At 52.4% G+C, this 26,562-nt stretch overlaps 1 protein-coding gene across 2 annotated transcripts; it reads left to right on the forward strand.

Moving 5' to 3' along the window:
- The first annotated feature begins 245 nt into the window (after positions 1-245).
- BLTP3A (bridge-like lipid transfer protein family member 3A) lies at positions 246-26,447 on the forward strand. 2 transcript variants are annotated; one of them, XM_063418510.1, is made up of 22 exons: positions 246-400; positions 12,017-12,179; positions 12,940-12,978; positions 13,423-13,514; positions 13,706-13,895; positions 14,669-14,809; positions 15,346-15,516; positions 16,041-16,218; positions 16,518-16,604; positions 16,736-16,900; positions 17,355-17,482; positions 18,235-18,376; positions 18,795-18,988; positions 19,424-20,937; positions 21,163-21,359; positions 21,828-21,979; positions 22,065-22,212; positions 22,978-23,246; positions 23,566-23,674; positions 24,090-24,205; positions 24,624-24,786; positions 26,175-26,447. In XM_063418510.1, the coding sequence occupies exons 1-21, from the start codon at positions 357-359 to the stop codon at positions 24,747-24,749; spliced, it is 4,365 nt and encodes a 1,454-aa protein (XP_063274580.1). In that variant the 5' UTR covers positions 246-356; the 3' UTR covers positions 24,750-24,786; positions 26,175-26,447. The 2 variants fall into 2 exon arrangements, with proteins under 2 accessions (XP_063274580.1, XP_063274579.1); XM_063418509.1 differs by having other exon boundaries at positions 24,624-26,447.
- The last annotated feature ends 115 nt before the right edge of the window (positions 26,448-26,562 follow it).

The raw sequence follows: 26,562 nt of genomic DNA on the forward strand, positions 1-26,562 counted from the left end.
ACTCACTGTGGCCGCGCCCTCCGCGCACACGCCGGGAGCGCGGCTGCGGCGGTGCGGGGCGGGCTGGGCCCGGCGGAGGGCGGTGCGGGGAAGGGGCGGGCGGTGCGGGGAAGGGGCGGGCGGTGCTGCAGGGCCGGCGAGGGGCGGTGCGGGCAGGGGGCGGGCGGTGCTGCAGGGCCGGCGAGGGGCGGTGCGGGCAGGGGGCGGGCGGTGCGGGGAAGGGGAGGGCGGTGCGGGCAGGGGGCGGGCGGTGCTGCAGGGCCGGCGGAGGGCGGTGCGGGCAGGGGGCGGGCGGTGCGGAGCGGGCGGTGCGCGATGGGGTCCCGCCGCCCGCGGGCCTGACCCGCCGGCCCGGCATGGCGGGCATCATCAAGAAGCAGATCCTGAAGCACCTCTCCCGGTGAGGCGCCCGCTCCTCTTCCTCCTTCTCCTCCTCATCCTGCGCCTCCTCCTCCCGGGGGGCTGCGGGGGACGAGGGCCCGAGTCCGGGGGTTTGGGGAGCTGCGGGACCCGGGGGGCTGAGCTGTGGAGCGGCCGGGCCGGGGGCGGTGTCCGAGGGCCGGGGGGCGGTGTCCGAGGGCCGGGGGGTGTCCGAGGGCCGGGGGGCGATGTCCGAGGGCCGGGGGGTGTCCGAGGGCCGGGGGGCGGTGTCCGAGGGCCGGGCGGTGTCCGAGGGCCGGGGGCGGTGTCCGAGGGCCGGGGAGCGGTGTCCGAGGGCCGGGGGGTGTCCGAGGGCCGGGGGCTGTCCGAGGGCCGGGGAGCGGTGTCCGAGGGCCGGGGGCTGTCCGAGGGCCGGGGGCGGTGTCCGAGGGCCGGGAGCGGTGTCCGAGGGCCGTGGGGTGTCCGAGGGCCGGGGGCGGTGTCCGAGGGCCGGGGGCGGTGTCCGAGGGCCGGGGGGTGTCCGAGGGCCGGGGGCGGTGTCCGAGGGCCGGGGAGCGGTGTCCGAGGGCCGGGGGGCGATGTCCGAGGGCCGGGGGCGGTGTCCGAGGGCCGGGGGCGGTGTCCGAGGGCCGGGGGGTGTCCGAGGGCCGGGGGGCGGTGTCCGAGGGCCGGGGGGCGATGTCCGAGGGCCGGGGGCGGTGTCCGAGGGCCGGGGGGTGTCCGAGGGCCGGGGACACTGTGGTGTCCGGGCCCAGCCTGCCCGGAGCGGCCCCGCCGCCCGTCCCCGGGCTCAGAGCCCTCCGAGGCCGGCGGTGTCCCGGTGTCGGTGCCCGGCGGTGCCGGCCCTGGGCTGCGGCAGAGGAAGCTCGGGAGGCGGGAGGGGATCACGAACAGCCCCGGGGTGACACCGGCTCTGGGGGGTGTTGGCGTTGTATTCCGCCCTTCTCGGTGAAGTTCATCCCAGGCGGGCGCTGGGGAGAAGCGGGTGAGGCTCCCTGCGGGAGGCTCTGCCGGGAAATGCAGCTGCCCGGGCTCGGGGCGGGCCTGGGGCGCATAGCGGTGCCTCAGTTTCCCCTCACGGGCTGCCTGTGTTACCCCATGGCTGCGGGCACGGCCTCGCTCGGCATCGCTGCGGGATCAGAGGAGCGTGCACAGCAAGGTGCCGTGCCTGGGAGGGCGCAGGTGAGGGCACGGCACTGCACAGCGCCCGTGCTCTGCTTTCTGAGCAGGTCCTGTCCATCCCTGCTGCTGGACACGCTCAGGTGCAGAGAGGGGCCTGAAGTGACCTGTGTGGGGTCAGTGCTGGTGTGATCCATGAATCCCAGCCCTCTGAGATGGATCCTGGAGTGTCTGGAGCCCCAGAGCAACCCCACACACCCTAAATGAGCAGTGCAGGGTCTGTTTTGGGGTCAACAATTGCCCCGTGCTGTGGCTCTCTCGGTGCTGTCCCGAAAGAGGAGTGATGGAGCTGCTCTAGGTGCTGATTTAAATGGATTTCTGCCAGGCCTGCCATCCCAAGCCCCCGAGCTTTCTCTCTCATTCACCTCACACAGGTGTGTTGTGGTCAGTGCAGATTCAGCCTCCTGCTAGGGAGGCACTGAAGTATTTTATACACAGAGAGGTGAGTGAGAGCAGTTCTTGATAGAGGGTGAAACAGAGCTGGGCGTTATCCTGGGTGCTGCTCCTCTGGGTGTTGATCTCATGGACAATTCTCTCTCTTTACATAAATACAGTTTTGCTGGTGCTTTTGCTTAATTTTGCATTTTGGTGTCTCCTTACCACTGTTACTCTATATTCTTACCCAAAGTGCCCCTTTTCCCCTCTGATTGGGACAGTTCTTAATGTTCACCTGGGTATCCTTTGGGCGGTTCCAGGGAGAACAAGGAGTCCCAAAACATTCAGCATGTCTGTCTGTTTTCCTGCTAGCTGGACTTTGGGTGATTGATCCGATTCTATCCCTCACACAAGGATTGTGGATCTTTGCAGAAATGCAATTTGAACCCAGTTTAATGGTGTATAAAAAATACTAAGTTTTTTTGTTCCAGTTTTGTTTCATCCAAATACCTCCTCTTCACCCTCCCTTTGGGTTTTCTTTCAGCCACCCTCTTTTGCCTGGAAGAATTTTGCTACTGAATGATTAATCTGCCTTTATTTTCTGCTCACATTTGCATGTGAAATAATTCCTTGTTCTTTTTGTTGTGTCTCCGCTCGGAGCCCTTTCTGCACGGGGGTGTGGTTTTGTCTCTCTTCTATGTGGAAATTTGTAAGAAAACAGTCAGGAGAGGCAGCCAGGTCAGGGAGATGTGAATGAGGGGTTTAACCTGACTGTTCCTGTGATCCCACCTCGCTGTGTGATGGGGTGGCCGTGGTGGTCACGGCTGAGCTTTGCCCAGTTGTGAAGGTATTTAAGAAGGCTCAGCCTTGTTTTGTGCTTCAGCAGCTTCAATTCCTGGAGCAGGAGAACCTAAAAACTTGCGGAGCTTTCGCCATCTGTGCCTTTCACTCCTTTGTCCTATATTTAGCTTGGAAAAGCAAACAGATGAGGTGGTTTCAGTTCTTGCTGCTTCCAGGCAGGCACAGGGCTGCGGTGCTGGGCAGTGACTGGAACCCAGCATCAGGGGCTCCCTGAGCTGCCCAGGCATCACCTGCTGGCTCTGAGCTGGTGTTCCCCAGCCTGTAACTATTCATGGAGGTACATCTTTAAAATAAAATCAGTGAGCTGCCTTTACCTCTTCTGGGCCTTATTCAAAAGTAGCTTTCTTCTCATTGTCTTTTTTTTTTTGTTGTTTTAACTGGTGCTGGTGTGGCTGCAGCAGATCCGTGTTCTCAGGGTGTGACAGAGGCCCTGTTTATCCACAAGCCCAACTTCATGTGCCACTTTGGGATTTGAGTTCTCAGCACTGCAGTGGAAATCCTTGCCAAAAAGGCTTTTATTTAATTTCGTTGGAGAGGTTTATCCCCTGCTGCCTGTAACAGCTGCTTTGTGACGTTTTCTTTTGGGACACGTGTTGAAACTTGTGAGCTTGTGGAGTAACAGGCACTCAGGGCATGGCTTCCAGAGGAAGTGCAATGTGCAGTCCTGCTGGGAAGAAATAAAAGTTGGTGTCAGCAGAGGAGCAGCTGGACTGGGGTTTGGGGGCAGGTCTGAACACAGGGGAAGGAGACCACAAATGTGTCTCACTGTGACCCCAGGGAGCTGCAGCTGAGGAGTAACTTTGGGAACCTCTGAAAATAGGGTGAAAAGGGAGCAAAGGAGAAATGAGTGAGGAGTTAACAACAGCAGAGGTGTTACCAGAGAGGAAAAAACCTGTGTAGAAAAGGAGACCTGTTTGCAGAGGAGGGTGCAGAGCATGCGTCGCCGGTGCAGGCAGATGTGTAACAGATGTGCAGCACAGAAATGAGTGGATAGCAGATTGTGGATTTGGCAAACTGTCCTCAGCACAGGATGGAGCCACCTTTTCAGGTAAGTGAGACAGCACTTAGAAACGAAATTAAAAATACTGTTAGAGAGCAGAGCAGTGGAGCAGGGTGTAGCACTGAGGTGCTTATCAGGGCAGGTCAGGTACTCAGGCAGGAGAAACAGCAGCGTGTGGCTCCTCATAAATGGTGCTGCTCCTCAGTGGAGGAGGAATGGAGGAGTGCCCCTCCATCCCACGGATTAGGCCTTGCATCCCTTTTTCCAGGCGAGGTTCCCTTGACTCCTGCCCTCTCTCGTTTGAGCTGATGGGTAAGTGGAGAGCAGGCAGGCTCATGGTGTAGCTGTAGTTTGTTCTAGCCCCCTTTGGCAGCAGGGACGCGTGGGTGTGGCAGCGTGTGCTGAGCTGGGAGCGCGTGGGCTCCTGGGGGCTGTTGTTTCCTAACTTGGATGTTGGAGCATCTCGGAATCTCTTCCTGGCCCTGAAGATGCCTTTGGCATCATCCCTTCCACGCTTCTGTGCCAGCACAGAGAGCTGGGAGCTGCCTCCCCGAGCCAGCACTGTGCTCTGTGTGTCCTGCTGGCCTTGGGGCTGTCTGGGGCTCCTCCCTGTCCATCCCCACCATCAGAGAGCTGCTCCCAGGCTGAGGCAGGGCAGGGAAAGGCCTTTGCAGCTGTGGTTGTCCTGCCAGGGAGTGAGAGACTCCCTGGGGTCAGGACGGCAGAAATGAGATGTGCTGTCTCAAGGGGACCCATGGCTCTCCTCAGAAAAGGTGGGCAGATGAGACAGAGCAGTTCTTCCACCAAGGAGATGGGATTTGTTCTGTGCCATTCAGGAATCATTGGAATGGGCTCTGTGGCTTGCACCAGGCAAGTCAGGCCATGTCACCAGCTCTGCCTTTGCCCAGCACAGGAGTGTGGGGAATTCCCTGAGTCTAAAGAATGCCTTCCCCCCTCAGCTTAGATTTCTTGCCCAAATGCTGCAGTCTGGGCACTGCTGTAAGAGAACAGACCCTGAATTCCTGCTCTGTTTGCCTCTCCCTTGCCCTGAAGTGTTCTGCAGCATCGCTGCGTGCTCGAGCGCTGCGCTGCAGCTGTGCCCTTGCTGCAGTCACAGGGTGGCACATGCAGCTTGCGAGGGCTGTGGGACACCCTCAGAGCCAGGAAAAGCTACCAGCAATCAGGGAGATTTGCTTACTCCCAACCCTTCAGGCTTCTCCCAGCTTCCTGACCTCGATTATAAATTACCTGGAAGCAATTTAGCGAGCATGGTGGGCAAGGAGGAAGGCAAAGAAATTGCATCCGGGAATGGCCTGAGGAAGCAACAGAATCTCGAGTGATTTAGGCAGCAAGACCTCTGACCAGCTTTGCAGTTTTGGCTTTAGCTGCTTTAATATTCTCCTTTGGTGATCAGGGAAATTTTTGTGATGATCTCTAAGATGATCATTTGCCTAAAATAGCTGTTGCAGCGATGGGAAGTACACAAAACCACAGAGCTGCCAGCTGTTAAATGCTGATAAAAAACGTTTTTCCATCTGCACAGTGCCCTGCTGCCGTGGTTCAGCACATGCTGTTCAGCCAGGTAATGGTTCCTTTGGTGCTCCAGTGCCCAGGGTGGATCCAGGGCATGAAGCAGTTTGTGGCAGGACTTTATGAAGCAATTTATGAGGAAGGAGCTCTGCTGGTGCAGCACCAAACCCCTGGTGATGCCTTTGTCTCCAAGTTCTTACATGCTGTGCCCAGCAAAGCATAGAAGGCTGGATGTAAACTCAGTGTTTTAATTTGGAAATACCTTGTTTTCCCAGTACATTTTGATGACTTTTTTTACTCTTAAAATTTTTAATAGAGAGGAATTACTGATGGCAAGGCAGAACCCCAAGCTATTATGGGTAAAGTAACACACATCTGCCTCTTCTTTGTTCAAGACAGGGTGAGAAAAAGGAGCAGACACAGACAGGACGTGGCATTTTCCCTTCACAGAGTCTAAAGTCTTCCCTTGTAAAGTCAGGTTGTTGTGCTGCACTTTGCTGGGAGAACCAAGCAATCATTTTTATGGAGCTGCTGGGTGCAAAGTGTTTCCAACCCCTTCTCCTCGGCTCCAGACACGTGTGTGCCGTTTCTGGAATGCTAAATAGACTCTTGTTGCAGCAGAGGTAAATTACACTTGAGTAGCTCAGGAGGAAAATGTGGCCAGAGCTCCTTCAGTGCAGCTCTGGGCTGTGCTGACCCTGTGGAACCTCTCCAGAGCCCTTCAGCCTCACTGGTGGGAGGGGGCTGGTAAAGGGGCTCTTCTTATTTCTCCTGGACTCCCTGAGCCCTTGCGTCCCCTGCAGCTGCTCAGTTGAGTCAGAATTAGGTAATAACTGGTAATTTCTGCACACTGGAAATGAAAATGATTGGAGGATGAAGAAGCGGAGCTTTGGACTAGTGCTCGTGTTTATTAGGTTCCTTTCTGGTTTTCTTTCATCTGTTATTTGCTCGAGGATTAGACTTGGGAAATTCCCTGGCCAGTGCCGAGGGTTTGCATTCCGGATTTGCTGACAGCACGGGGCAGCTGGCATTTAAACTTTACTGGGTGTCCAGGCAGGGAGCTGGAAATAGCAAAGAAGGTGGAGTTCTGCCCCTGGCAGAGCCCTGGCCACTTCTCCTCTCAGATGAGTTCCTGGTTTGCTTTCCAGGGCTCCCAGTACCCAGTGAGGTGCTGGTGGGTGTGGAACAAGGAGCCTCTGAGCGTTCAGAATGCTCTAGTGAAATGTTTGTTGAGTGTCCTTGGTGCCCAGGGAAGCTGCAGCCTTTGGGGAGGAGTGAGCTGGAATTCTGCTCTATGTAATTGCCTGATCCCATGCCTGATCTGCTGAAATGCTGATTTTTCTCCCTGCCACTTTAACTCTGAACTGAATTTTCCCAAACCTCCCTTAGGCTCGGTGTGTTGCAGGAGGTAACACAGAGCCAGAACTGATTCCTTACCAGGATGTTTTGTGTTTGGTTTAGGGTGGCTGAGCAGCCCAGCCTTTCATTCAATGCAGTTGCAGGCTGGAAAAACAGAAAGCTGATAATGGAAAGCCACCAGCAGTGGCACGTGTGTCCAGGGACACCAGATGTGCCTAAATCCACCCTGATAAGGAGCGTGGGACAGGCTGGTACCTTCAGTGGAAACTGTTTGCCCTGTAACCCAAGCAGGGTGAATTTCTCAGCCTTGGGGAGGTGTTGCTGCCTCCCAGGATATCTGGGGTACACAGAGCTGTGTCAGGTGATGAGATGTTTATAAATGTGGTGCTTTGTGTCTTTTTAACAATCGGGCAGTTTGGTGTTGATGGGATTCCCTTAAACTCTAAATGGCTTTGTGCTAAGAGGGTGTGATACCAATTCCGTCTTACACTGTGCAATAATTAGTCCCATCCTCTGCTAATTCAGCAAGTTTCTCTTCCTCCTGTGCAACTCCACAGAGCAGCTCTGTGCCCACTCTCAGACAGAGTGGTCCCTGCCAACACTGAAAGTTTGAGGAGGTAAAATGACTTTTATTCCTGAAAAAACTTTTAGTTCTTCCTGTGCGTCTTCGAGGCAGCTATTTTTTCCCCTTTTTACAGAAGTTTTGATCACTTGCCCAGTTTTATTTCCTCCAAAATTATTTTTAAGTTCATCCTCAGTCATGTGTATTGCACTTAAAGCTTCTTCTGCTGCCTTCCTTGAGAGCAGCCCTGCTTTGGAAAGTCACTGACCTTTCCTTTTAGCAGCCATGAACCTTTTGTTCTAGTAAACATGCTCTTTGGCTTCTGAGGTAAGAGGTTTCAATTTGAGGTGAAATGTCACATCACAGAGATTTTTGGATTGTAGAAGATCTTCCCAAGAAAGATGGAAATCCCACTAAATGCCCCGAAAACCAGACCAAGCAAAACTTGAAAAGATTTTTTGGGAAGCAGCAAATCTGCTTTGGTCAGAATACAGTTGTTGGGTTTTTTTCCCCAGTGTCCAATTCCTGTCATAGTTGCTCAAATCACATATTTGTATTCCAAATCAAAGCAGAAAATCCCCATCTCTTCCCTTGCTGTGACTCTTGTGGAGGTAAAAACCCCACTGGTTCCTGGGCTGGTTTTCCCACTGAGCTGATCAGTTCCTCCTTTCTGCCTTACCTTTGTTTGGAGGGACTTTCCAGCTGCTCCCTGCAGCTGTGGCTGGTGTCACCAGCCAGGCACTTCCTTCTGCCAAGAGATTTTGCTTGTCATTAAGCAAAATCAAGGTCACTGGTGTACAGCTAATTATCTCTCCCATACAATAGTTATAGTGACAAAGGTATTAATAGAAATGCTGGTGTGGAGCTGGGGGTGGTGGCTGTGTACAACAGCCAGTGATGACTGCAGGGAGGAGGCTGAGGCAGAAATTGAGTATTTGAGAAGAAGGTTCCTGATCCATGTGGCAGCAGGGTAGTGAGACAGGGATCTGAGGAGAAGTTTTATGATTTCAGATGTCTTCTGACATTATCTGTCCATGCATTTGCTCAGGTGGAGACAGTGTGGCGAGACTGCTACAAATGTGAACATAAATGTATTTATGATTCTAGCCTGGCTTTGGGCCAGCAGTCAGATTTACGCAAATTCCTCTTGCAATCAGCGAGTTTGTGGCCTCTGGATATGCGGGCTGAAGAACTGGGCAGTTGTTTTCAGTAGTGACATCATGTTTTGATATATATTCAAGGCGATGATTGAGCAAATAGATTTTCAGGGTTGACTTTTGTCAGAGTAATCCCAGCAGGCTCAAAAGGAGTGCTGCCCTGTGAGTTTACTGGCTTAGCTCTGCTTGACTTTGATGGAGCTGCAAAAAAAAAAGAAAAAAAAAAAGTGCAAATGTCCTCCCGTGTCAGTTTTCCAATAGGCACCATTTTCATTCAGTTTTCCCTCAGCCAGCAGCCTGTGCTGCCAAGGACGTTGCTGTGGGTGAGTGTGAATGGGGAGAGCTTGCCAGCAAACATCTGACACGTTCTGCTCTCGCTGCTGTTCCTCCCCTGGCACAAAGCAGCTCCTTTGGGGCAGCAGCAGAGACCTGGCTCTGTGAGCTCTGTGTTCTCAGGAGCTCCCACCTGAGCACTCCTGTGTGACAGTGGGTGCTGAAGTGGCTCAAGTGTGGAGTTTATTCCAGTGGAAGGTCTGGGATTCCTGTACAGGGCAGCAGCTGAGAGCAGGGTTTGACAATGGGCAGCACACCCTGAGAAATTTGGGCTGTGGTTTAAAAGAAAGAATCTGTTTCCATTTGAGATTTTTTTCCGAAACCTCCAGCTTCTGTTGTCCCATCATGGGTGGGGTCTGTAAGCTCTGCTTTGGGGGTGGAATGGCACATTTTGGTGCCTCTGGAATGCCTCATGAAAGGACTTTTGGAGCCTGGTAGGTGTTTTTGGTACCTGCTCAGCAGGATCTCTGCAGCCTTTCCCTGGAGATGCTGATAAAGAGTGGCTTGGTTTGGCTGGGTCAAGTTTCATACCTCACTCTACACTGTGTCCTGTTTCACAGCCTTGCTTCTTCCACGGCGTGATGGTATTTTTGATACACCCACACACAAAGGAAGGTGATGCCCTGGTTCAGATGTGTGTTTGTGTTGCTTATAACCAAAAGAAAAAAACAAAAACCCCTTGTGTTAGAATAGTAAAGTAAAAAGCAGACCTTTATTTGGAAGCTTCCAGGTGTCCCGGTGGTGATGGGAACACCTGGAATTAAATTTCTACAATTTTATAATATTAATTATTTAGGATATCTAACAGGTACATCCAATAGGAGATTCAGTTGCCCCAGTAATCCACCTCTGGGTCAGCCCCTTGGAGTTGGTCCAAGGAGTTCTCTGCCTCTCTTCTCATTATGCCTTATTGTAGGTCCCCTCTTTGGAATAAGACTAAGCAGTATTTCAGGAATGTGTTTAAAAGGTCAGCCTATGGTTCTAAAATCTAGGGGAAAAGAGTAGGAAAACTACTGGAGCTACAGCCATGCATTAGCAATCTACAAAGCTACAAATACATAAAAACTGTATAAAAAGCTTAAGCATCATTCCACCCCTTTTAGAGACTTGGCAGTGTAGAATTACAGGCAACACTTGTACTTTTCCTCTGCATTAGCTGAAAGCAGCTTCCCCTCTGAGCACTCTTATCCTGGGATGATGCTCCCAGCCCGGGGATGATCCTTCAGTGCAGGTGTGAGAAAGCTCAGCCTGTGGGGGCTGATCACTGCCCGTGCCAGCTTGCAAGATTAAATGCTGGGCATTACCTACCTGGCCGTGTTGTGTTTGGTTTATTCTTAGCATCCAATCCCAAGTGGACACGGTGACATCAGCTTTCAGCAGAGCTGGTTCTCTGACACAACACAAGGCTGCTCCTGGATTGCTTCTGGAGGTGTTTGCTCTGATTTTCAGCCGTGTCTGGGTTTGTGGGTGCTCACAACAGGACTCCAGGCCCAAATGATTTGGATTCTCAGTGCTCCCTGCCTGTGGAGCAGCTGTTGGAACACACTCTGCAATTTTCAATTTCTTGGTGCGGATACTGGAAGCCAGGTTAACCTCAGCCACCTCCCTGGGCGTGTTCAAACAAGAAGCCTTTGGTTGAAGGCAGTGACAAGTTAGAAGGGAATGTGCAGCCTGGCAGGTGTTGTAAACTCGGGGTGAGCTGTCAGCGTGTCCCTTGGGCTCAGGGAGGGGACAGCAGGGCACAGGAGCTGTCTGCAGGGGAGGAGCAGCACTGGGCAAACTCACAGCTGTGTGCTGCCCTGCCCTGCCCTGCCAGCAGTGTGACACCAACAACACAGGCTTGACACCAGCATCTCACACATCTGTCAGACTTTCTCTTCCAGCAAAATTTTTGCTTTGGAAAGGCCCTTTTGCCCCTGCAAGCCCTGGGCTGATGGCTCAGCTGCTGCCCCAGTGCCTCAGCCAGGTCTGTGCTACACTCGAGCTCCTGCAGCAGCTGATCCTGGCAGTGTGGGCCTGGTTCCTCCTCTCCTCCTGGAGCTGTGGCTGTTCCAGAAGCCCCTCATGCCTCTCCCCTCTCCTCCTGGAGCTGTGGCTGTTCCAGAAGCCCCTCATGCCTCTCCCCTCTCCTCCTGGAGCTGTGGCTGTTCCAGAAGCCCCTCATGCCTCTCCCAGAGCAGCCCCCACGCTGTGGGTGCAGGGGCAGAGCGAGCAGGGCACCGTGTGACTGGAGCCTGCTGACAATAGGGGCTTTCTTTCCATCCCCCTTTCTGCACCACTGTACAGAATGAGAATTAGCATTGGCGTGGAGGAATGTGTGAAATAAGCCCTGGATTCAGTGGTGGGAAAGTTGTCTGGCAGGAATTCTTGAAGTTTGAATCCAGTGACGTTGGAGTGCAGCCCCCTGCTCCCGTGGTGGCAGCTCCTGCTCAGGAGTGAGGTTTGCTGGAGACAGGAGGGTTCTGCTGCCACAGAGGGGTTCTCTGACATGCAGAAGTGTTGCCCACACTTGTACACCCTCTGTGATCTGCTGGCCCCTGAACTGGCTCCTCTGGTTCCTTAGGGGCCACTCTGGTTTTAATGAAGTCAGAGAATCATTTCACACCAGGATCCTCTGCTCTTGAGCAGAGCTGCTGCAAGTGTTTCATCCATAACACTGAAATCTCGGGCACATGAGGGATGTGAGGAGCTCACACAGGGGAGGTGAAGCACTGGCAGCCCTGGGGAGGAGAATTTCAAGCAGAGAAAACAGAGGAGGGAACTGGGGCAGTCTCTGGGAGGGGAATTTGCTGTTTGGCCCTGCTGACCAGAGAGCCGGCTGGGCTGCAGTGGTGGTGTTAAAAAGAGACAGCCACAAAAGTCATTCATTAATGGTCTTTTGCTTTCCTGGGTGAAAACAATCTAGAGAATTAAACTTTCCCCCGCTGACACGGCAATTCTGGGGGGAGTAAAACTGCTGAGCCATTGGAGTTTGCCTTTGGTTTTCTTTCATTTTGTCCTAGGGCAGTTTTGTTGGTTTCCAGGATTCAGAGCTTTAGAAAGAAATTTTCAGTTTCTCAAACCTGAATTTAGTTTAAAACAAAAAAAAATCCTCCAAATGTCAAAGTGTAGAGATTTCTTTTTTCTGAAGCGACCAACTTGCCTTGGGTTTAAAAATGTCAGAAAGGGTTTAACAAAACAGCAGACAAACTCTGGTATTAAAATAGCTCTGAAACGCTCCTGCAGTCTCAGCAGCTTTGCTGGGGGCTGTTTTTGAGTTTCCTCTTTCTTCCCTCGTAGGTTTACCAAGAATCTCTCTCCAGACAAAATCAACCTGAGCACGCTGAAGGGTCAGGGGCAGCTGACCAACCTGGAGCTGGATGAGGAGGTGCTGCAGAATGTGCTGGAATTGCCCACCTGGCTCGCCATCACCCGGGTCTACTGCAACAAGGCCTCCATCAGGGTGAGCAGGGGCAACTTTAAATGGATAAAGTTATCCATTTACAGGCAGAATCGCTGAGATTGTGCATGGATTTGCACTTTGCACACTGAACTCTTACAAATTCTTCCTCCTTGTGCTTTTTAGAGCAAAAAAAAAAGTGGTTTTTTCATTGTTATAAATAGATTGTTTAATTGCACGTGGTACTAACCACTGTTGCATTACATGGACTCAAAAGTTTTAAGGACATGAAAGAGACTTTCTATAAAAGAAATATGATTCTACTCTGCCAAGTGACAGTAAAAATGAGCTTGTCTTACTCATCTGATGTGCTCTGTTTTTAGAGTCAGATCTGCTCAGTTTAGTAACAAACATTTGTTCTCCCTCCTACAAGAACTGCAGAGTGAACGTTGCTGTATGAAAATAAAATGGAGCTTTTTGGTTTGTGCACAGTCTTCAAAAGAGTTGTGTGACTTCCAGTAACAGCAGCAGTTAGTTGTAAACTCTTAAAGGCCAGGAATGTTCCCCGTAGCAGAATTTGACCTGCAGAATATCTGTTACTCCTGATGATATATGAGATCCAAAAGCTCAGCTGGGTTTGTAGATCTGGTGTCTGGAATGTCTTTTCCCTTGTCTGTGTCTCTGTTTGACCTGGATACAGTGAGACATTGCAGGCATTTCTCAGAGAAATGGGGCTCAAAGTTTGGGCTGAGAAGGTTTTCTGCAATTTCTGAAACTTTCCAATGCAAAGATCACTCTGAAAACCTCAACTTTATCATTTCAGATCCAGTGGACAAAGCTGAAAACACACCCAATCTGCCTGGTAATGTTGCTTCCCTTGTTTGCTTTCTTTCCTTTCTCCCTTTTTCCTCCCTTCTTCTTATCTTCCTTTACTTCCTCACTTTTTTTAATCTCTTCTATTTGAGAAAAATTCTGGGGAGGGAAACCATCAAGTGCTCAAATTTTCTTTGGAGCTGCATCCTCCAGGCCCTTAGCATAAGTCCCTCATTTCACTGCAGGATGGAGCCAGATGAGCTCTCAGGGGAGTCCAGGGCAGCCCTGTGCCTGTTTTTGTTGTTTCTTTTCCCCACTCCTGGGGTTTCAGGTTACCCACGGGCACTGATGGTGTGAGAGCTTTAACACATGAGACTCTTGGAGCATTGAGGCTCCAGAGCTGCTTGTCCCTGCCCTGGAATGTCACCCCAGGGCTGCTGGGCTGAGCCTGAGGCTCGGTGTGGCGTTCATGGCTCCCACGTTGTCTCTGCAGTACCTGGACAAGGTGGAGGTGGAGATGAGGACGTGTGAGGAGCCTCGGCCGCCCAATGGACAATCCCCCATCGCTCTTGCTGCCGGACAGAGGTCAGACCCTGAGCCCTGCAGCTCCTCCCTGCCGTCCTGCCGGGGTTTGGGGGCTGCTCTTCCCCTTGATTCACCACTGGCCTCCCTGCTCGCAGGTTTCAGTGCCTTTGGTGTTGGTTATAAACCTCTCTGTGCGAGCCTTACCTCTGCCAGGCCTCTGGTTGTGACATGGGGGGATCTTCTCTTTGCAGTGAATATGGCTTTGCTGAGAAGGTCGTGGAGGGGATGTTTATTGTTGTCAATTCCATCACCATCAAGATTCACTCCAAGGCTTTTCATGCTTCTTTTGAGCTGTGGCAGCTCCAGGGCTACAGTGTCAACCCCAACTGGCAGCAGAGCGACCTGCGCCTCACCCGCATCACGGACCCGCAGAGGGGAGAGGTGAGGCCTTGCTTTTGTGCTGGGATACAGAAGAAAAGTGTGATGAATGATTTCTCCTTGTTTCATTTCATGTCTTCTGAGCGTTTTGGCATTGTTAGGGGTTTTTTTTAAATCCTTGGATGTTGGGAAGGATGAAGTAGAAAGATCTTGCAAATATGGTGGTTTAGATTCTGGGAGTCTGAGTTCAACAAGCAAGATAGAAATGAAAGCAAGCTTTGAAATTTAGGGTGTAGGGTACAGAGCCATCAGCTTGTGCTAAGCTGAGGGCCAGCCCCCTTGATTAAACAATATACTCCTGCTAAGCTGAGGGCCAGCTCCCTTGATTAAACAATCCCCTTCTGCTTGCCTTAGGTAATGGGACATTTCTATTAGCTGTATGTAAATGTTGTTATCTTGTATTAGATTGGTTGGTCCAGCACAGACTATTCAAACTGGAAAGATATTTAATGTATAGTATTCAGAACCTCCCTCTCTTATCCTGTCCTCTCTTTTGTCTTCCTCTCTTTCCTCTTATCCCCTCTTCCCTTTCCCCTGCTCTTTTCCCTTCTCTCTTCCCTCTTCTCTTTCTCTCTCTCTGTTCCTCAGTTCTTGCTCTCCTGGCCTGCTTTAGCTTTGCCCAGCAGCACAAGCAAGGCCCTCACAACAAAGGACGTGCTACCCCTGCTACTTTGCTTATAGAAATACTTTGTTGCCAACTCTACCATCACGGAGATACTCCTTCACTTGAAGTTGTGAAAATCTCTGCATTTTGGTGTTTTTCTCTTCCTGGGCAGGTTCTGACGTTCAAGGAGCTCACGTGGCAGACCCTGCGGATAGAGGCAGATGCCACGGACAATGGTGATCAGGATCCTGTCTCTACTCCTCTGAGACTCATCACCAACCAGGGGAGGATCCAGATCTCTCTCAAGAGAAGGGTGAGAGTTTCCTCCATGCCTTGCAGGATGTGGTCTCACTGCCTGGTGCAGAGATGATGCATATTTCCTCCCACAGTCCTCAGCAGCCCTTCTCTCCCTTCAGAAATGTTATCTCTCCAAACTGATGTATCTCTCCATGTTTTCTGTCAGAGACAGCTGTGTTCTTACCAAATGTCAAAGCAGTTTCTTTCCCAGGGGAGGATCTCGTGGATGGAGTGAGTTTTTCAATCCATTTGAACATCCCAAGGAGAGCTGTCATCTCCTTACTAGGAGCTGAAAGCCTGGCAGCCTGATTTTTAGCTGTCAGTGGAAGTGTGATGAATTAAAAAAAAGAATTAAACAGTGAGCAATTTGTCTCCTAAGGAGGAGGTGGCTTTGACTACTTTCCATGTGAGAGGAGGTGCTGTGGACATGCACCAGATAACATCTCTCAGAGGAGTTTCATAGCAGCCTCCCTTCTTTCTCCTTCTGTGCTTCTCACTCTGTGTCTGTGGAGGCAATTTTTGAAGTCCCTAACTCCTTCCTTGCTGTTTCAGACCAAAGATTGCAACGTGGTGGCCTCCAAGCTGATGTTTCTGCTGGATGACCTGCTCTGGGTGCTGACAGACTCTCAGCTGAAGGCAATGATGAAGTATGCTGAGTCTCTGAGTGAAGCCATGGAGAAATCTGCTCAGCAGAGGAAAAGCCTGGCACCAGAATCCATACAGGTGAGTGAGTTTGATGTTGGTTTGCCAGGGAAAAGGAGAGTTTCTGTTTGTTTCATATTCACAGCATTTTCTTTGATGGGAGCTCCTGTCAGATCAGTGTCATGTGGGCTGTGGGCTGCTGTGGGGCAGTGAGGTGACCAAAGCTTCATTGCCAATAAAATACATTTTCCAAGTCAGGGATGAGGGAAGAGGAATATTTCTGCTGGAGCTGGAAGCTCCAGGGAAGCAGGGATGCACACATAGTATAGTGAGCTTGCACAGGAGGGAGGGAGAATACTTGGCCCTTTTTGCCCAGAAATCTTAAAACATCTTCCAGGAGAAGTGCATGCAGCTGGCAGAGCCACAGACAAAGGGTTTTGCTCATGAGAGCACAGGAAAGGATCCAGATCCTTTTGGGATCCTAATTCAATCCTATAAACCGATGCCTTACAGGCTGGAAGATCTGCATGAATTGATTAACTGCGTTATAACCTCTGTGTTTTCCCTCTCTCCGAGTTCTCCCTGAGCTTGTCCCTCTCCCACAGATCACCCCCCCTGCTCCCAGTGCCCAGCAGTCGTGGGCTCAGCCCTTTGGGGCCAGCCCCAATGCCAGCAGCATCGGGCAATACTTCGACAAGCACGACATGAAGGAGTCCTCGTACCACCTGCTCATCTCCCGCCTGGACCTGCACATCTGCGACGACAGCCACGCCCGGGAGCCAGGTCAGGGCAAAGGAGGGTTTTCTCTTCCAGCAGAGCAAAAAACAACAGCTGGGGCAGTGATTTTCTGTCTGGAGGAGGGTTGGGAAGCACTGGGGTTTTGCAGTTTGGGATTTGAGTTTCCAGGCCTGGTTCTTACCGTATAAACTGTTCACCAGTTGATTCAGGTGTCCTTCTGCTTGCCTAGGACAAGATTTTGGTCCAGATTCCTAATCCTGGCTGTGGTGGCAGTCAGAGCAATGTGGTTCTGAATTCCCCTGGGTGAGAGCTGACCGTGGTTTCCTCTGCTCTGTCCCTCACAGGTGCTTTGAAGCACGGGATGCTGGGCGGTGCCATCCAGCTGACCTTCAGGAGGATGGCTTTTGATTATTATCCTTTCCACAGGGCAGGTAGGGAGCCTGTGGCCTCACAACTTGAGGAGGGGGATAAAAAAGGAGTTTAAAGAACTGTTCTGTGGTTGCAGGCTGGACTGGAAGAAATAAACTGCATTTTTAAAGCTGGGATGTTTGTTTCTCTGCAGGAGATGCCTGCAAGCATTGGGTGAGGTACAGTGAAGCAATGGAGACTCGAGGACAGTGGGCAAAGAAGTTGGTCAGTGAATTTCAAAGCAAGATGGAGAAGCTTTATGAAGAAACAGACCCTGTGTTTGCCAGGACTCCACTTTCCCCTTTCAAAAGGAAACCAGGTAATGGCATTTGATAAAACCAGTGAAGCAGGAGGTGGCACCAGTTTTGCACCATCCAGCAAAATCTTTAGTTGCCTGTCCCCAGCTGAGCAGGCTGATTTGTTGGTGCAGGAATGCATAGCACTCTAAAAATCATAGATGTAATGGCAAAGGGAAGTGTCTGGGAGAGCACTGCAGCAAGGATGGAGAGGCTGCAGTGGATTATTGTTGAGTTTCTCCATAAGATACAAGGATGAAATTACATACTTAAGCCCTGGCTTAGGAGTGTGTTCTCTTGCCACAGAACAGACTCACCTTTCACAGTGCTCTTCCTTCAAAAGTCCTGAGCATTTCTCCTGCCCAGCCGTGTTCATCCATTTCTAATTCTGGGGCTGTTAGCTCTGCTCAGGAAGCACAGAGTGAGGGTGCTGATGGTGCAAAGGTGACTCAAACCCTGCTGGTTCTGTCCCCACAGAGCCTCCCCAGAGCCCCGAGAAGGGCCGGGCTCCCCCCACGAGTCTCCCGCGGCTCCGGCACCCGCCCTGGCACCGCCTGCGCTCCAGCTGCGTGGTGGTGAGGGTGGATGACCTGGATGTGCACCAGGTAGGGACCTCAGCACCGTCTGCAGGTGGGAATGGCACTGTAAAAAGGGAATTATGGGATTCAATACATGGTTCGGGATATGATTTGAAGAATCACTCAAATCCTACGACGTCCAAAATGCTGCCCAGAAAACCTAAATGCTGTTGTGATGTTGCCTGTGAAACTTTCAACCCAAGACCGAATTGCTGATGGTTTTCATGTTCAGAGGGAACTCCATAACCACAGATTTCTGCCCTCTGTTCCCATCCAAGCTCACACCAAGCATTAGGCAGGCCCAGTGTGAAACATTCCATGCCCTTGAGAAGTCAGTGAGGATGTGGATTTTTGAGAGAGGGAGCTAAGTCTCACCTCAGGCTTTCTGCCCTGGTTCAGGCCCTGCATTCATGTGCCCTGTATCCATCCAAGAGCTGGTTTTACTCTTTGCAGCACCAAATATTATGATGGACTTGCCAAGGTGCTGCTGATCTTGCAGACAGCTGTAACAGTTTCTCTTTCTGTTCTGTTTGCTCATATCACCTAATTCTGCTTGTCACAGCTCTTACTAGCAGTGACAGGAGACACAAAGAACTAAATTCCCTCAAAGGAGAGGAGCTGGCAATATCAGCAGGTAGAAGGAAATTATGTTTTTACTTGAAAGCAGTGTGTTTGATGTGTAAATGAGGTGGATTGAATACAGGCAACTGCGGGGTCACTGGGACACTTGGGTTTGCCAAGTCTGAGTTCTGCACAACTGCATCTCATTCTGTTTTCAGGTCTCTACAGCTGGGCAGCAAAGTAAGAAACCCTCCACCTTGCTTTCCTGTAGTAGAAAAATCTTCAAACTCCCTGAGCAGGTCTCTGCAATCCATATTGAATTCACAGAATATTACTTCCCGGACAATCAGGACTTTCCAGGTAATACATCAAGGTTAGCACCTTCTTTCACAAGTTTCTTAAAGAGCTGTCAATGGTCTGGATGTGTTAACCCTGTTAGATATTCTCTGTCTGTTGTTGTTTAGTTTTCTTAGGTTTGCCATCCTATTTCTTTGCCTGTGGGAGGGTGGGATGGAGTTTGTGCACAATGTGCAAGCAGAGCTGTGCTTGCAGGAATTGTTTGGCCAGTTCCTGGGGTTCAGCCTTACTGAGAGCCCTGGAGCAGGGCCATGGGGTGTTGTGGGTGCTGTCCCAGTGGGTCACCTCATTCCTCTGGGTGCACTACAGCTGCTCCCCCTCCAAGATGTGTCTCCCAGGGGTGGTGAAGCCCCTGCATTGGTGCTGTCAGTGCAGGTTCTGCACCCTAGGGGCCTTTCCTCATATTAATGTTTCCTTCTAGTTCCATGCCCAAACCTGTACATGCAGCTGAACGGCCTGATGCTCACCCTGGACACACCAAGTGTGCTCTGGATAAACCTCTTCTGCCTGGATCTGTGTCGCAGCCTGGAGCAGTTCAAAGCCATCTACAAGCTGGAGGACTCAGGCAAGCGGGATGAGCACGTGGATGTCCGGCTGGACGGCTTCAGGCTGAAGGTAACATTGTTTTCCTTCTTTTCCCAGTCCTCAGTGAAAGGAACATGAGCCAGGACATAGCTGGAGTGCATAATGAGGAGACAAACCCGCTGCCTTCCTGACTGAGCTCTGTCTGCCACTTGTGTTGGTTTTGTTTGGTCTGTGGGTGCTAAAGCTGGTTCTGTCCTCATCCAGAACAAACCTCTGCCCTATTCCTTTCTCACCTCGTGCCTTGTTGTGTCTCTCTGCCCTATTCCTTTTTCACCTCGTGCCTTGTCGTGTCTCTCTGCCCTATTCCTTTTTCACCTCGTGCCTTGTTGTGTCTCTCTGCCCTATTCCTTTTTCACCTCGTGCCTTGTTGTGTCTCTCTGCCCTATTCCTTTCTCACCCTGTGCCTTGTTGTGTCTCTCCCCTATTCCTTTCTCACCTCGTGCCTTGTCTCTCTCCCCTCTGCAGCTCAGCATCCCCGTGGATAAGAAAGTCACGGACCACCGGGACCGGCCGCGGGCCCTGTGTGTTTGCACGTCGGAGGTGACGGCCACCAACACCCGCCACGCTCCCTCCTGCAGCTGCCAGGACCTGCAGGGTCTCTTCCGTCAGTTTGCGGGGGCAGAGTTCTTCCACTCCAGCCACGCCGAGTTCCCGCGGGGGCAGGACAGGTTCAGCCTCCTGCACACGCTGTTCCTGCGGCACGCGTACCGCGTGGAGGACAGGCCACCCCACAAAACCTCTGCCGCTGAGGATCTGTGGTCTGTGAATTTCAGTGAGCTCTCCCTGGGCTTTGAGGGGGCTGAAAGCTCCAAGGGCAGAGCCCTTAGCTTTGTTGATCCTTTTCCCCTTTCCGTATGGGCGTGCCTGCCCAAGAGGTGGGGGCAAGCTCAGATATCTAAACGACAGGAGCTGGCCACCTCTGAGGTGAAAATCAAACCTTCTGCCAGCTTCAGCAACCACTCCAAGAATGTGAACCTCTCCAGAGAACACGGTGTTTGTCAAAGATCAAAGACTGACCAGGATCTGAAGAGTATCTATAAGGCTCCAGACACGATGGATGTCTTGGGAGAGTCTGACTGTGAAGCTGATGATGGAGTGGACAGTAAAGAGCTGGAATCCTCTGCTGATATCCACGTGCTCATGTCCTCCTCTGTCCATGTCAAAGTTCGGCTCAACCACTACCAGTACTTGGTGCTGCTCAGGATGAAGGAAGTTCTGCAAACACTACAGGAGCAGCTGGCCCAAGATACCCAGGAAATGACGGGGTCTCCTTTAGATCCCATGTCTGCCTGTGTGGGAGTTCTGTTCCACAGTGCTGAGGTGGCCCTGCTCATGTCCCCTGCTCCAGGGTCTGTCGTGGAACCCAGGTCCCTGGACTCGGACACAACCAGCCTGATCGAGTCAGAGCTCTCGCCCTCAGACAGCAAGGAGGGGCTGGCAGCTGAGGAGAAGGAGCTGAAATCAGAGAGCAGTTCAGAGAAGGGCCTAGGCAGCAGCTCAGAGCTCCCAGAGGACAGCGGGACCCAGGACACTGCAGCCAGTGTCCCTCCAGAGAGGCTCCCAAGATCCGCCAGCGACGGAGCCCTGAGCGCAGCTCCCCGCGGTAAGGGCGCAGAGGAGAAAGGCTTGGTAGAGGAAGCCCACGAAGCTGTGGAAGCCCTGGCTGCAGAGAGACCAGCAGAGACCAGCAGCCACCCTCAGAGCCCCCCTGCTCTCCCTTCCAGCCCAGCCTCGGACACGCAGCCCTCGGGCAGAGGCGGCGTTGCCCTCAATGGCCAGGCAGAGCTCATCCCGCTGCGGAACATCGAGGTGGAGCTGTCCAGTGCACTGCACATCACCAAGGACGCCACCAAGGAAGCTCTGCACGCCACCATGGACCTCACCAAGGAGGCCATGTCCTTCACCAAGGATGCCCTGAGCCTGAGCCGGGACAAGATGACCTCCACCATGCAGAGGATGCTGTCGCTGCCCCCAGCCAGGTGAGCAGGCCAGGCTGCAGGAGGGGGAGACAGAGGCCGGCTGTTCCCTTTCTTTCCATTGTATTTTTATTGGAGGTTGGTCAAGTGTTCATCTCTTGGGGCTGTTCTGGGGATACTGAAGTCTGACCTGCAAGTGGTCAAAGACCAACCCAACACTGAGATAATCTGCAGGCTCAGCTGCCTGCCTGTAGCCTTTACCACTGGTTTTTGTTATTTTTTCTGTAGGGATTCTGTACCCCGAGCAGAGGAGGCAGCAGTGACCCCGGGCGGGGCGGGCAGTGGCCGGATGCGTTTCTTCTCCATGAAGAGAACCTCGTCCCAGCACTCCTTTGACACCACATCCGTGGATGGCAGTGGCCCTGAGGACGGGCTGTCCGTGGACAGCGATGGCAGTGATGGCTTCGTGATGCTCACAGACTCTGGTAAAGCCCTTGGCTCTTCCTCTCCCCACGCTCATCTCACAGGGGTGATATCTTTGTGCCACAGGCAGCACATCCATGCTGTGTTCCTATGGAATCACTTCTGCTGCTCCTTGTTTTTGAAAGTTTTAAGGAGTTGCCTCACGGTGGCTCTTTCTGCTTTTGTAGGTGCCTTTTCTTTGAGATGAGGAGGGTAAATAAATCAGTGTGGGGTGACCCTGTATGTCCCAGTGGTTTCCTGAGGGCTGTAGGGGCTGTGATGTGCTGGTGGCACAGAGCATTTAGGAAGGGCTGGTTGGATATTGGGTACTCTGGACATCTTTAACCCTGTGTTGCTTAAACTCATCTGAGGAGCTGGAGAGGGCTCTTCAGAGGATGGTGCCTCCAGAGAGGCCAGAGATTCAGGCAGATGCTGGTGTCAGGACTTCCAGCAAAAGAAATGGAACTGAGTTATTGTTACTTCCATTTCAGAGCCCAGCCTGGACCCTCTTCCTTCAGGGCAGCTTCCCCAGGCCCACAGCGACCTGGGCAGCAGAAGCAGCCTGGTGCCAGAGGAGGAGGGCGGAGTGTCCCCTGAGGTGAACAGCTCCACGTCCCAGAGTGAAGACCCCAGTCTGCAGCTGGTCAGTGCCTGGCACTGGGGTTCTGTCCCTGAGGGGCTCTGCAGTCGAGGTGTTTGCTGTAACCAACTCTTGGTGGCTGTTTCAGGTGTCTGTGCTCGTGCTGAAGATGAAAGATGTGAACTGTGCAGTAGAGGTACAAGGAGATGATTTGTCTGTGGCTTTACAAGTGATGAGCGTGGTTCCGGAGCAGCTGAACAACGTTGGCATGTGGCAGTTCCTGCGTGGCTACGTGGGTAAGATGCTGCTCTGGGGCTCAGCTGCACTGTTAGAACTGGAATTTATACCAGCCCCCCTCAGGGAATATTCCATTAACTGGGGCCTCAGTGTTTGGGGTGGTTAGGATTGAACACAACTCATGTGTGAGGGTTCTGATCTGGCATTTGAAAGATGTTTCTCAAGTGCTTACACAGTCAGGCTCTGTGGTACCTAGTAATCATTGATTGGGGTTTTTTAAATTGCTGCTAGGATGTATGAAATGAATTAAAAGAGTGAATAAAGCTGTCTAGGGAACCTGCAAAGTTATTCCTGCTCTGAGAAAAATGCTTTCGATCTACAGTACTTCCCCTAAATTTGAATTTAAAAAAGAAACCAAGCCAAACCTAAAAACAATCAACTATCCCCCCAACACCCCAAAAAATGTAACCCAAACAAAACCAAAAGCAGCTTCAACCCCAAACCTCAAGTGAAAGTGTGAGCAGTTCCCAGGCTGTTGATCCTGCCTTTCCCAGTCCTGCCAGTGGCCATGGTGGAGCAGAGGGATGAGGAGAGGCTGCTCAGCTCTGGAGAGTGAACCAGGGCACTGGGGCAGCTGTGGAGGCAGAGCTGGGACACTGGAGGGCAGCTGGGACAGTTCTAAGGGGCAGAGTTGCAGCAGCTCTGGAGGGTCACCTGGCTGCTTTTGGACTGAACCGGGCTTTCCGTGATGCCCTTTCTGAGCTGATACCTGATCACAGGTGATCACAGGTGAACCATTGTGCAGCGAGCTCTCTCTGCCCCAGCTCTAGGAGCCCCAGGGATGGAGCAGCCCTCGAGCCCCGGGCCCAGGCAGTGTCCTGAGGTGTGCCTGCGCCTGGAGTCGGGGCCGAGCGCCGCCGCCCGCTCGCCGCTGGCCGAGCGCAACGGCTTCCTGCGGCTGCTGCTGCACGGCTGCTGCACAGAGCTCTGCATGTCCTGCCTCACCAGCCTGGGACCCTTCCTCGAGGATGAAATCATCCCAGAGGTGATCCCCATGGAGATAGAGGTGGTGGATGCCAAAATCACGTTGAAGGTGAGAGATTCCCCCCAGGGCTGAGCTCGCTTGCAGGGTTCCACTTGGGAAGGGGCGATGGGGGATTGCTGGGGCTTCTGTGGAGCTTCTCTGCTCTTGGGACTGTTTGGTTTTGCTTCTAAAAGCTGCCCTAGGGATGAATGAGGAGCACAAGGGAAGGGTGTACCTGTACACCCAGTACATAAAGCCAGGCGTTTCCCTGGGGTGGACTCACTCCCTGCTGGTTGGGAATGCTGCTCCTGAGGAGGCTGCAGGCCAGGGAAGTCCTTTCCAGAGCTGTCACAGCTGCTCATCCCTTCTCTGCCTCATGTTTCTCCAGGATGACAGTCCCCCAGTGTACCCCACCTCCCCTGGCCCTGTCCCCATCACCTTGGCAATGGATCACGTCGTGGTGAGGCGCAGGGACGACGGCGTCTTTTATCTCACAGGTCAGTAATATCCTGCTTTTACTGTCCCTCTGCACCCCCAGGCTGTGCTGGAGGAGACTGGGATGCACTGGTTGCTGCTGGGAAGGATGGGCTGTGAGTGGGAGCAGTCCCTGTGTGTGTTTCCTGTTGTGGGAGCAGTCCCTGCCTCTGTTCCCTGGTGTGAGAATTCATGTCTGATATTTCCTTAAGCATGCACAGCCAGGAGCCATTATTACCTTTTAGTTTCTCCATTATTACCTTTTAGTTTCTCCATTATTACCTTTTAGTTTCTCCATTTTAAAAGGGGAAGAAGAATTTTATTCCCCTGTGTAAAAAAGGGGGAGGGGGGGAAGAAGGACAGAAATTATTTTTTTGTCCTGAGAGCCCTGAATGTTGTGTCAATGTCCACACCTGAGTGGGTTCTGTTGCTTTCCAGCTTCCCAGGGGGAGGCCTCAGTGGAACAGGAAAAACCTGTGTCAGTCCCAGAGGAGCAGAAGGCCCCATCAGAGTCTGTCTCAGCAGCCCCAGCAGCAGGAGCACGTGGGCTGCAGGTGAGTCACTGCTGCCTGTTGCTGTCTGGACGACAGAGAGCTGGCAGTTCTCTTTTGCCTTTGTGTGTTTGGAGTCCTGGGCAGGTGTGGTGAGCTGCAGGAAGGGAGTGCCCCAAGGAGCAGCCTGTGCCTCCTCTGAGTGTTTCGAGGAGTGAGGGCACCTTGCCCAGCATGAACTCACTTGTTCCCTTTCAGAATCTGGTTGGGGATTGTTTCCTCATTGGCTCCATCTTCCCCACTTTGTCCAGTTCCTTGTTAGAAAAACACGAATTGAGAGGTTCCCAAAACGAGGAGTTCTGTCAGTGTGGTTGTGTCTCACTGTGTAATTCACCCCAAAAGCTCCTGCTTTGCTTTTCCTTGGAGCAGCTCAGTGTGGACCTCGAGGACTCCTGCCTTGTTCTCTGATTGTCTCTTGTAGCTCAAGCAAGTGCCAGAGTTGCAAAGGGAGCTGCAGAGCATGAAACTGGCCCTGGCAGAAGCCAACATGGACAAGGCTAGCCTCCTGCAGGAGATCAGGAAGTACAACCCCCTGTTCCAGCTCTGAGGGCGCTGCGGGGACAGGGACAGCACCAGCAGGGCAGGTTTGGTCATTTCGCTGCCAAACGGGTCCAACTCCAGGACTGAAACCAGCTGTGACCGCAGAGGACTGGGGAGAGGGAGGGAGGGGGCCTGGCTGACACAGATGGGAGGAAGGAGGGGGAGTTTGCTCTGTTCTGGCCTGGGAGTGCTGCACTGAGCCAGGGCATGGTCAGCCCACCAGCACCGGGTCAGATGCCAGGGGGACACCCCGTGTCTCCCCATCTGTGGGTGGCTTTCAGCCTCCAGCTTTTGTGGTGACATCTGGAGATGGTCCACGTTGGGGTTTCTGCTTCTTTCGTTCTTCCTTGTTGTGTTTTTGCCCAGCTGTGCTCACCAGGGGCCACAGCAGGGGCAGGGTGGTCACTTCAGCACCTGGGCAGGGACAGGACAGGGGTGGCAGGAGGGTCGGGGCTCTGCTGGGAGAGCAGGGCTGCTTCACCTGGAAACAGAGATGGGATTTCCCACTGTGGAGTGAGGGCACACAGCTCACTATTCCCACAAGAACAGGGCCAAGATAGTTCAGAAATTCCTTCAGATTCCCTTTTCCACCAGTAATTCCTTGTGTAGAGATGGATGCAGTGTATGAGACTTAGTCCAGTTCATTCCCACTTAATCCCACAATGTTTGGCTTTATTGATGCTGGAATTAATTCCTCACAAAGCACTGTTTAAAGTTTCCTATCAAAGAATGGGTTGAGTGAGGTTGGTTCAGTCTCAGAAGGAGATGACCTGGGTGTTTTTTGGGATGCACCTTGTCCTCAGAGCTTTGTGTGCCTGAGTTCCCCAGTGGCTGCTGAGGAAGGAGCTGTGGGGTTTTCCACACTGGGTGGAATCTCAGCAGGGCTGAGGGACTGGGATGGGGCACCAGCACCACCTGCCAGCCCTGGTCCCACAAGGAAAACACTGGGAACTGCCCAGGGCAGCAGAAGTTGGGTTTTGTTTCACCCAAACTTTGTGCTGCTCCCTCTCCCTGTAGGGAGCCAGAACTGCTTGCCTGAAGTGGAATGCCACGGTGTTCCTGCTTTTTCTTCATTAATTGCTTGAAAATGGGAGGTTTTTCTCTTGTGCTTTTTCATATTTTCATGACATTTTGTGTGAGTATGGGGAAGGTATGCCAAAGGTTTGCCCAGCCCTGGTCCCACAGCTCCTCCCCGTGTGCAGGGTGAGCACAGCTGGGGTTGTTTACAGCAAATTCTTTCCTCCAGCAACTTCAGTCTCTGGGTTTTGTTGAAGAATTCAAGCATTGCCTTTGCTTTGAAGACCCAGTAAAAAGGACTGTAACCCAAAACCCACACGTGACAGGGGACAAACCCTCCTGGATCCCCACAGATTGTAAATATCAAAGTTTACTTTGTGGAGCCTCTTATTTAAGGATTCTTCCTCTGTTCCAGGGGGAGCCCAGGGAGTCCTGCCCAGCACAGGTGCTGTGGGAGAGCTCGAGGCCTCAGCACCTCTCCCAGGGCCCCTAGAAGGGGACAAGGGGAATGTGCAAGTCTGAACTTGAATTTGAATTTTAGGCAGTATTGCAACTTTGCTGCAGTTTGTTTCCACTGATGCATTTATTGGTTCTATGAACCATGATCAGAATTAAACTTATTAACCTCCTTCCAGGCTCGGGCCTCTTTTCCTGCTTTTCCCTCCCTCTCCCTTCCCAGTGGTGCTGTTTTATGGGCAGCTCCTGGATTTGGAACACTGGATTTGGAAGCACAGCTGAGCCAGGATTTCAGCTGTCCCAGCTCCCAAGGAACCAGCCCTGCCCCAGGCTGGGAGCAGCTCTGG

Source organism: Prinia subflava, chromosome 23, assembly GCF_021018805.1.
Source record: "Prinia subflava isolate CZ2003 ecotype Zambia chromosome 23, Cam_Psub_1.2, whole genome shotgun sequence".
Lineage (NCBI taxonomy): Eukaryota > Metazoa > Chordata > Aves > Passeriformes > Cisticolidae > Prinia > Prinia subflava.

Excerpts from the sequence above, each read along its gene's own strand:
- BLTP3A (XM_063418509.1), top strand. The coding sequence starts at position 357 with ATGGCGGGCATCATCAAGAAGCAGATCCTGAAGCACCTCTCCCG. Across the intron at positions 18,989-19,423 it reads TGGACGGCTTCAGGCTGAAG|CTCAGCATCCCCGTGGATAA; the intron begins GTAACATTGTTT and ends TCCCCTCTGCAG. Across the intron at positions 20,938-21,162 it reads CTGTCGCTGCCCCCAGCCAG|GGATTCTGTACCCCGAGCAG; the intron begins GTGAGCAGGCCA and ends TTTTTTCTGTAG.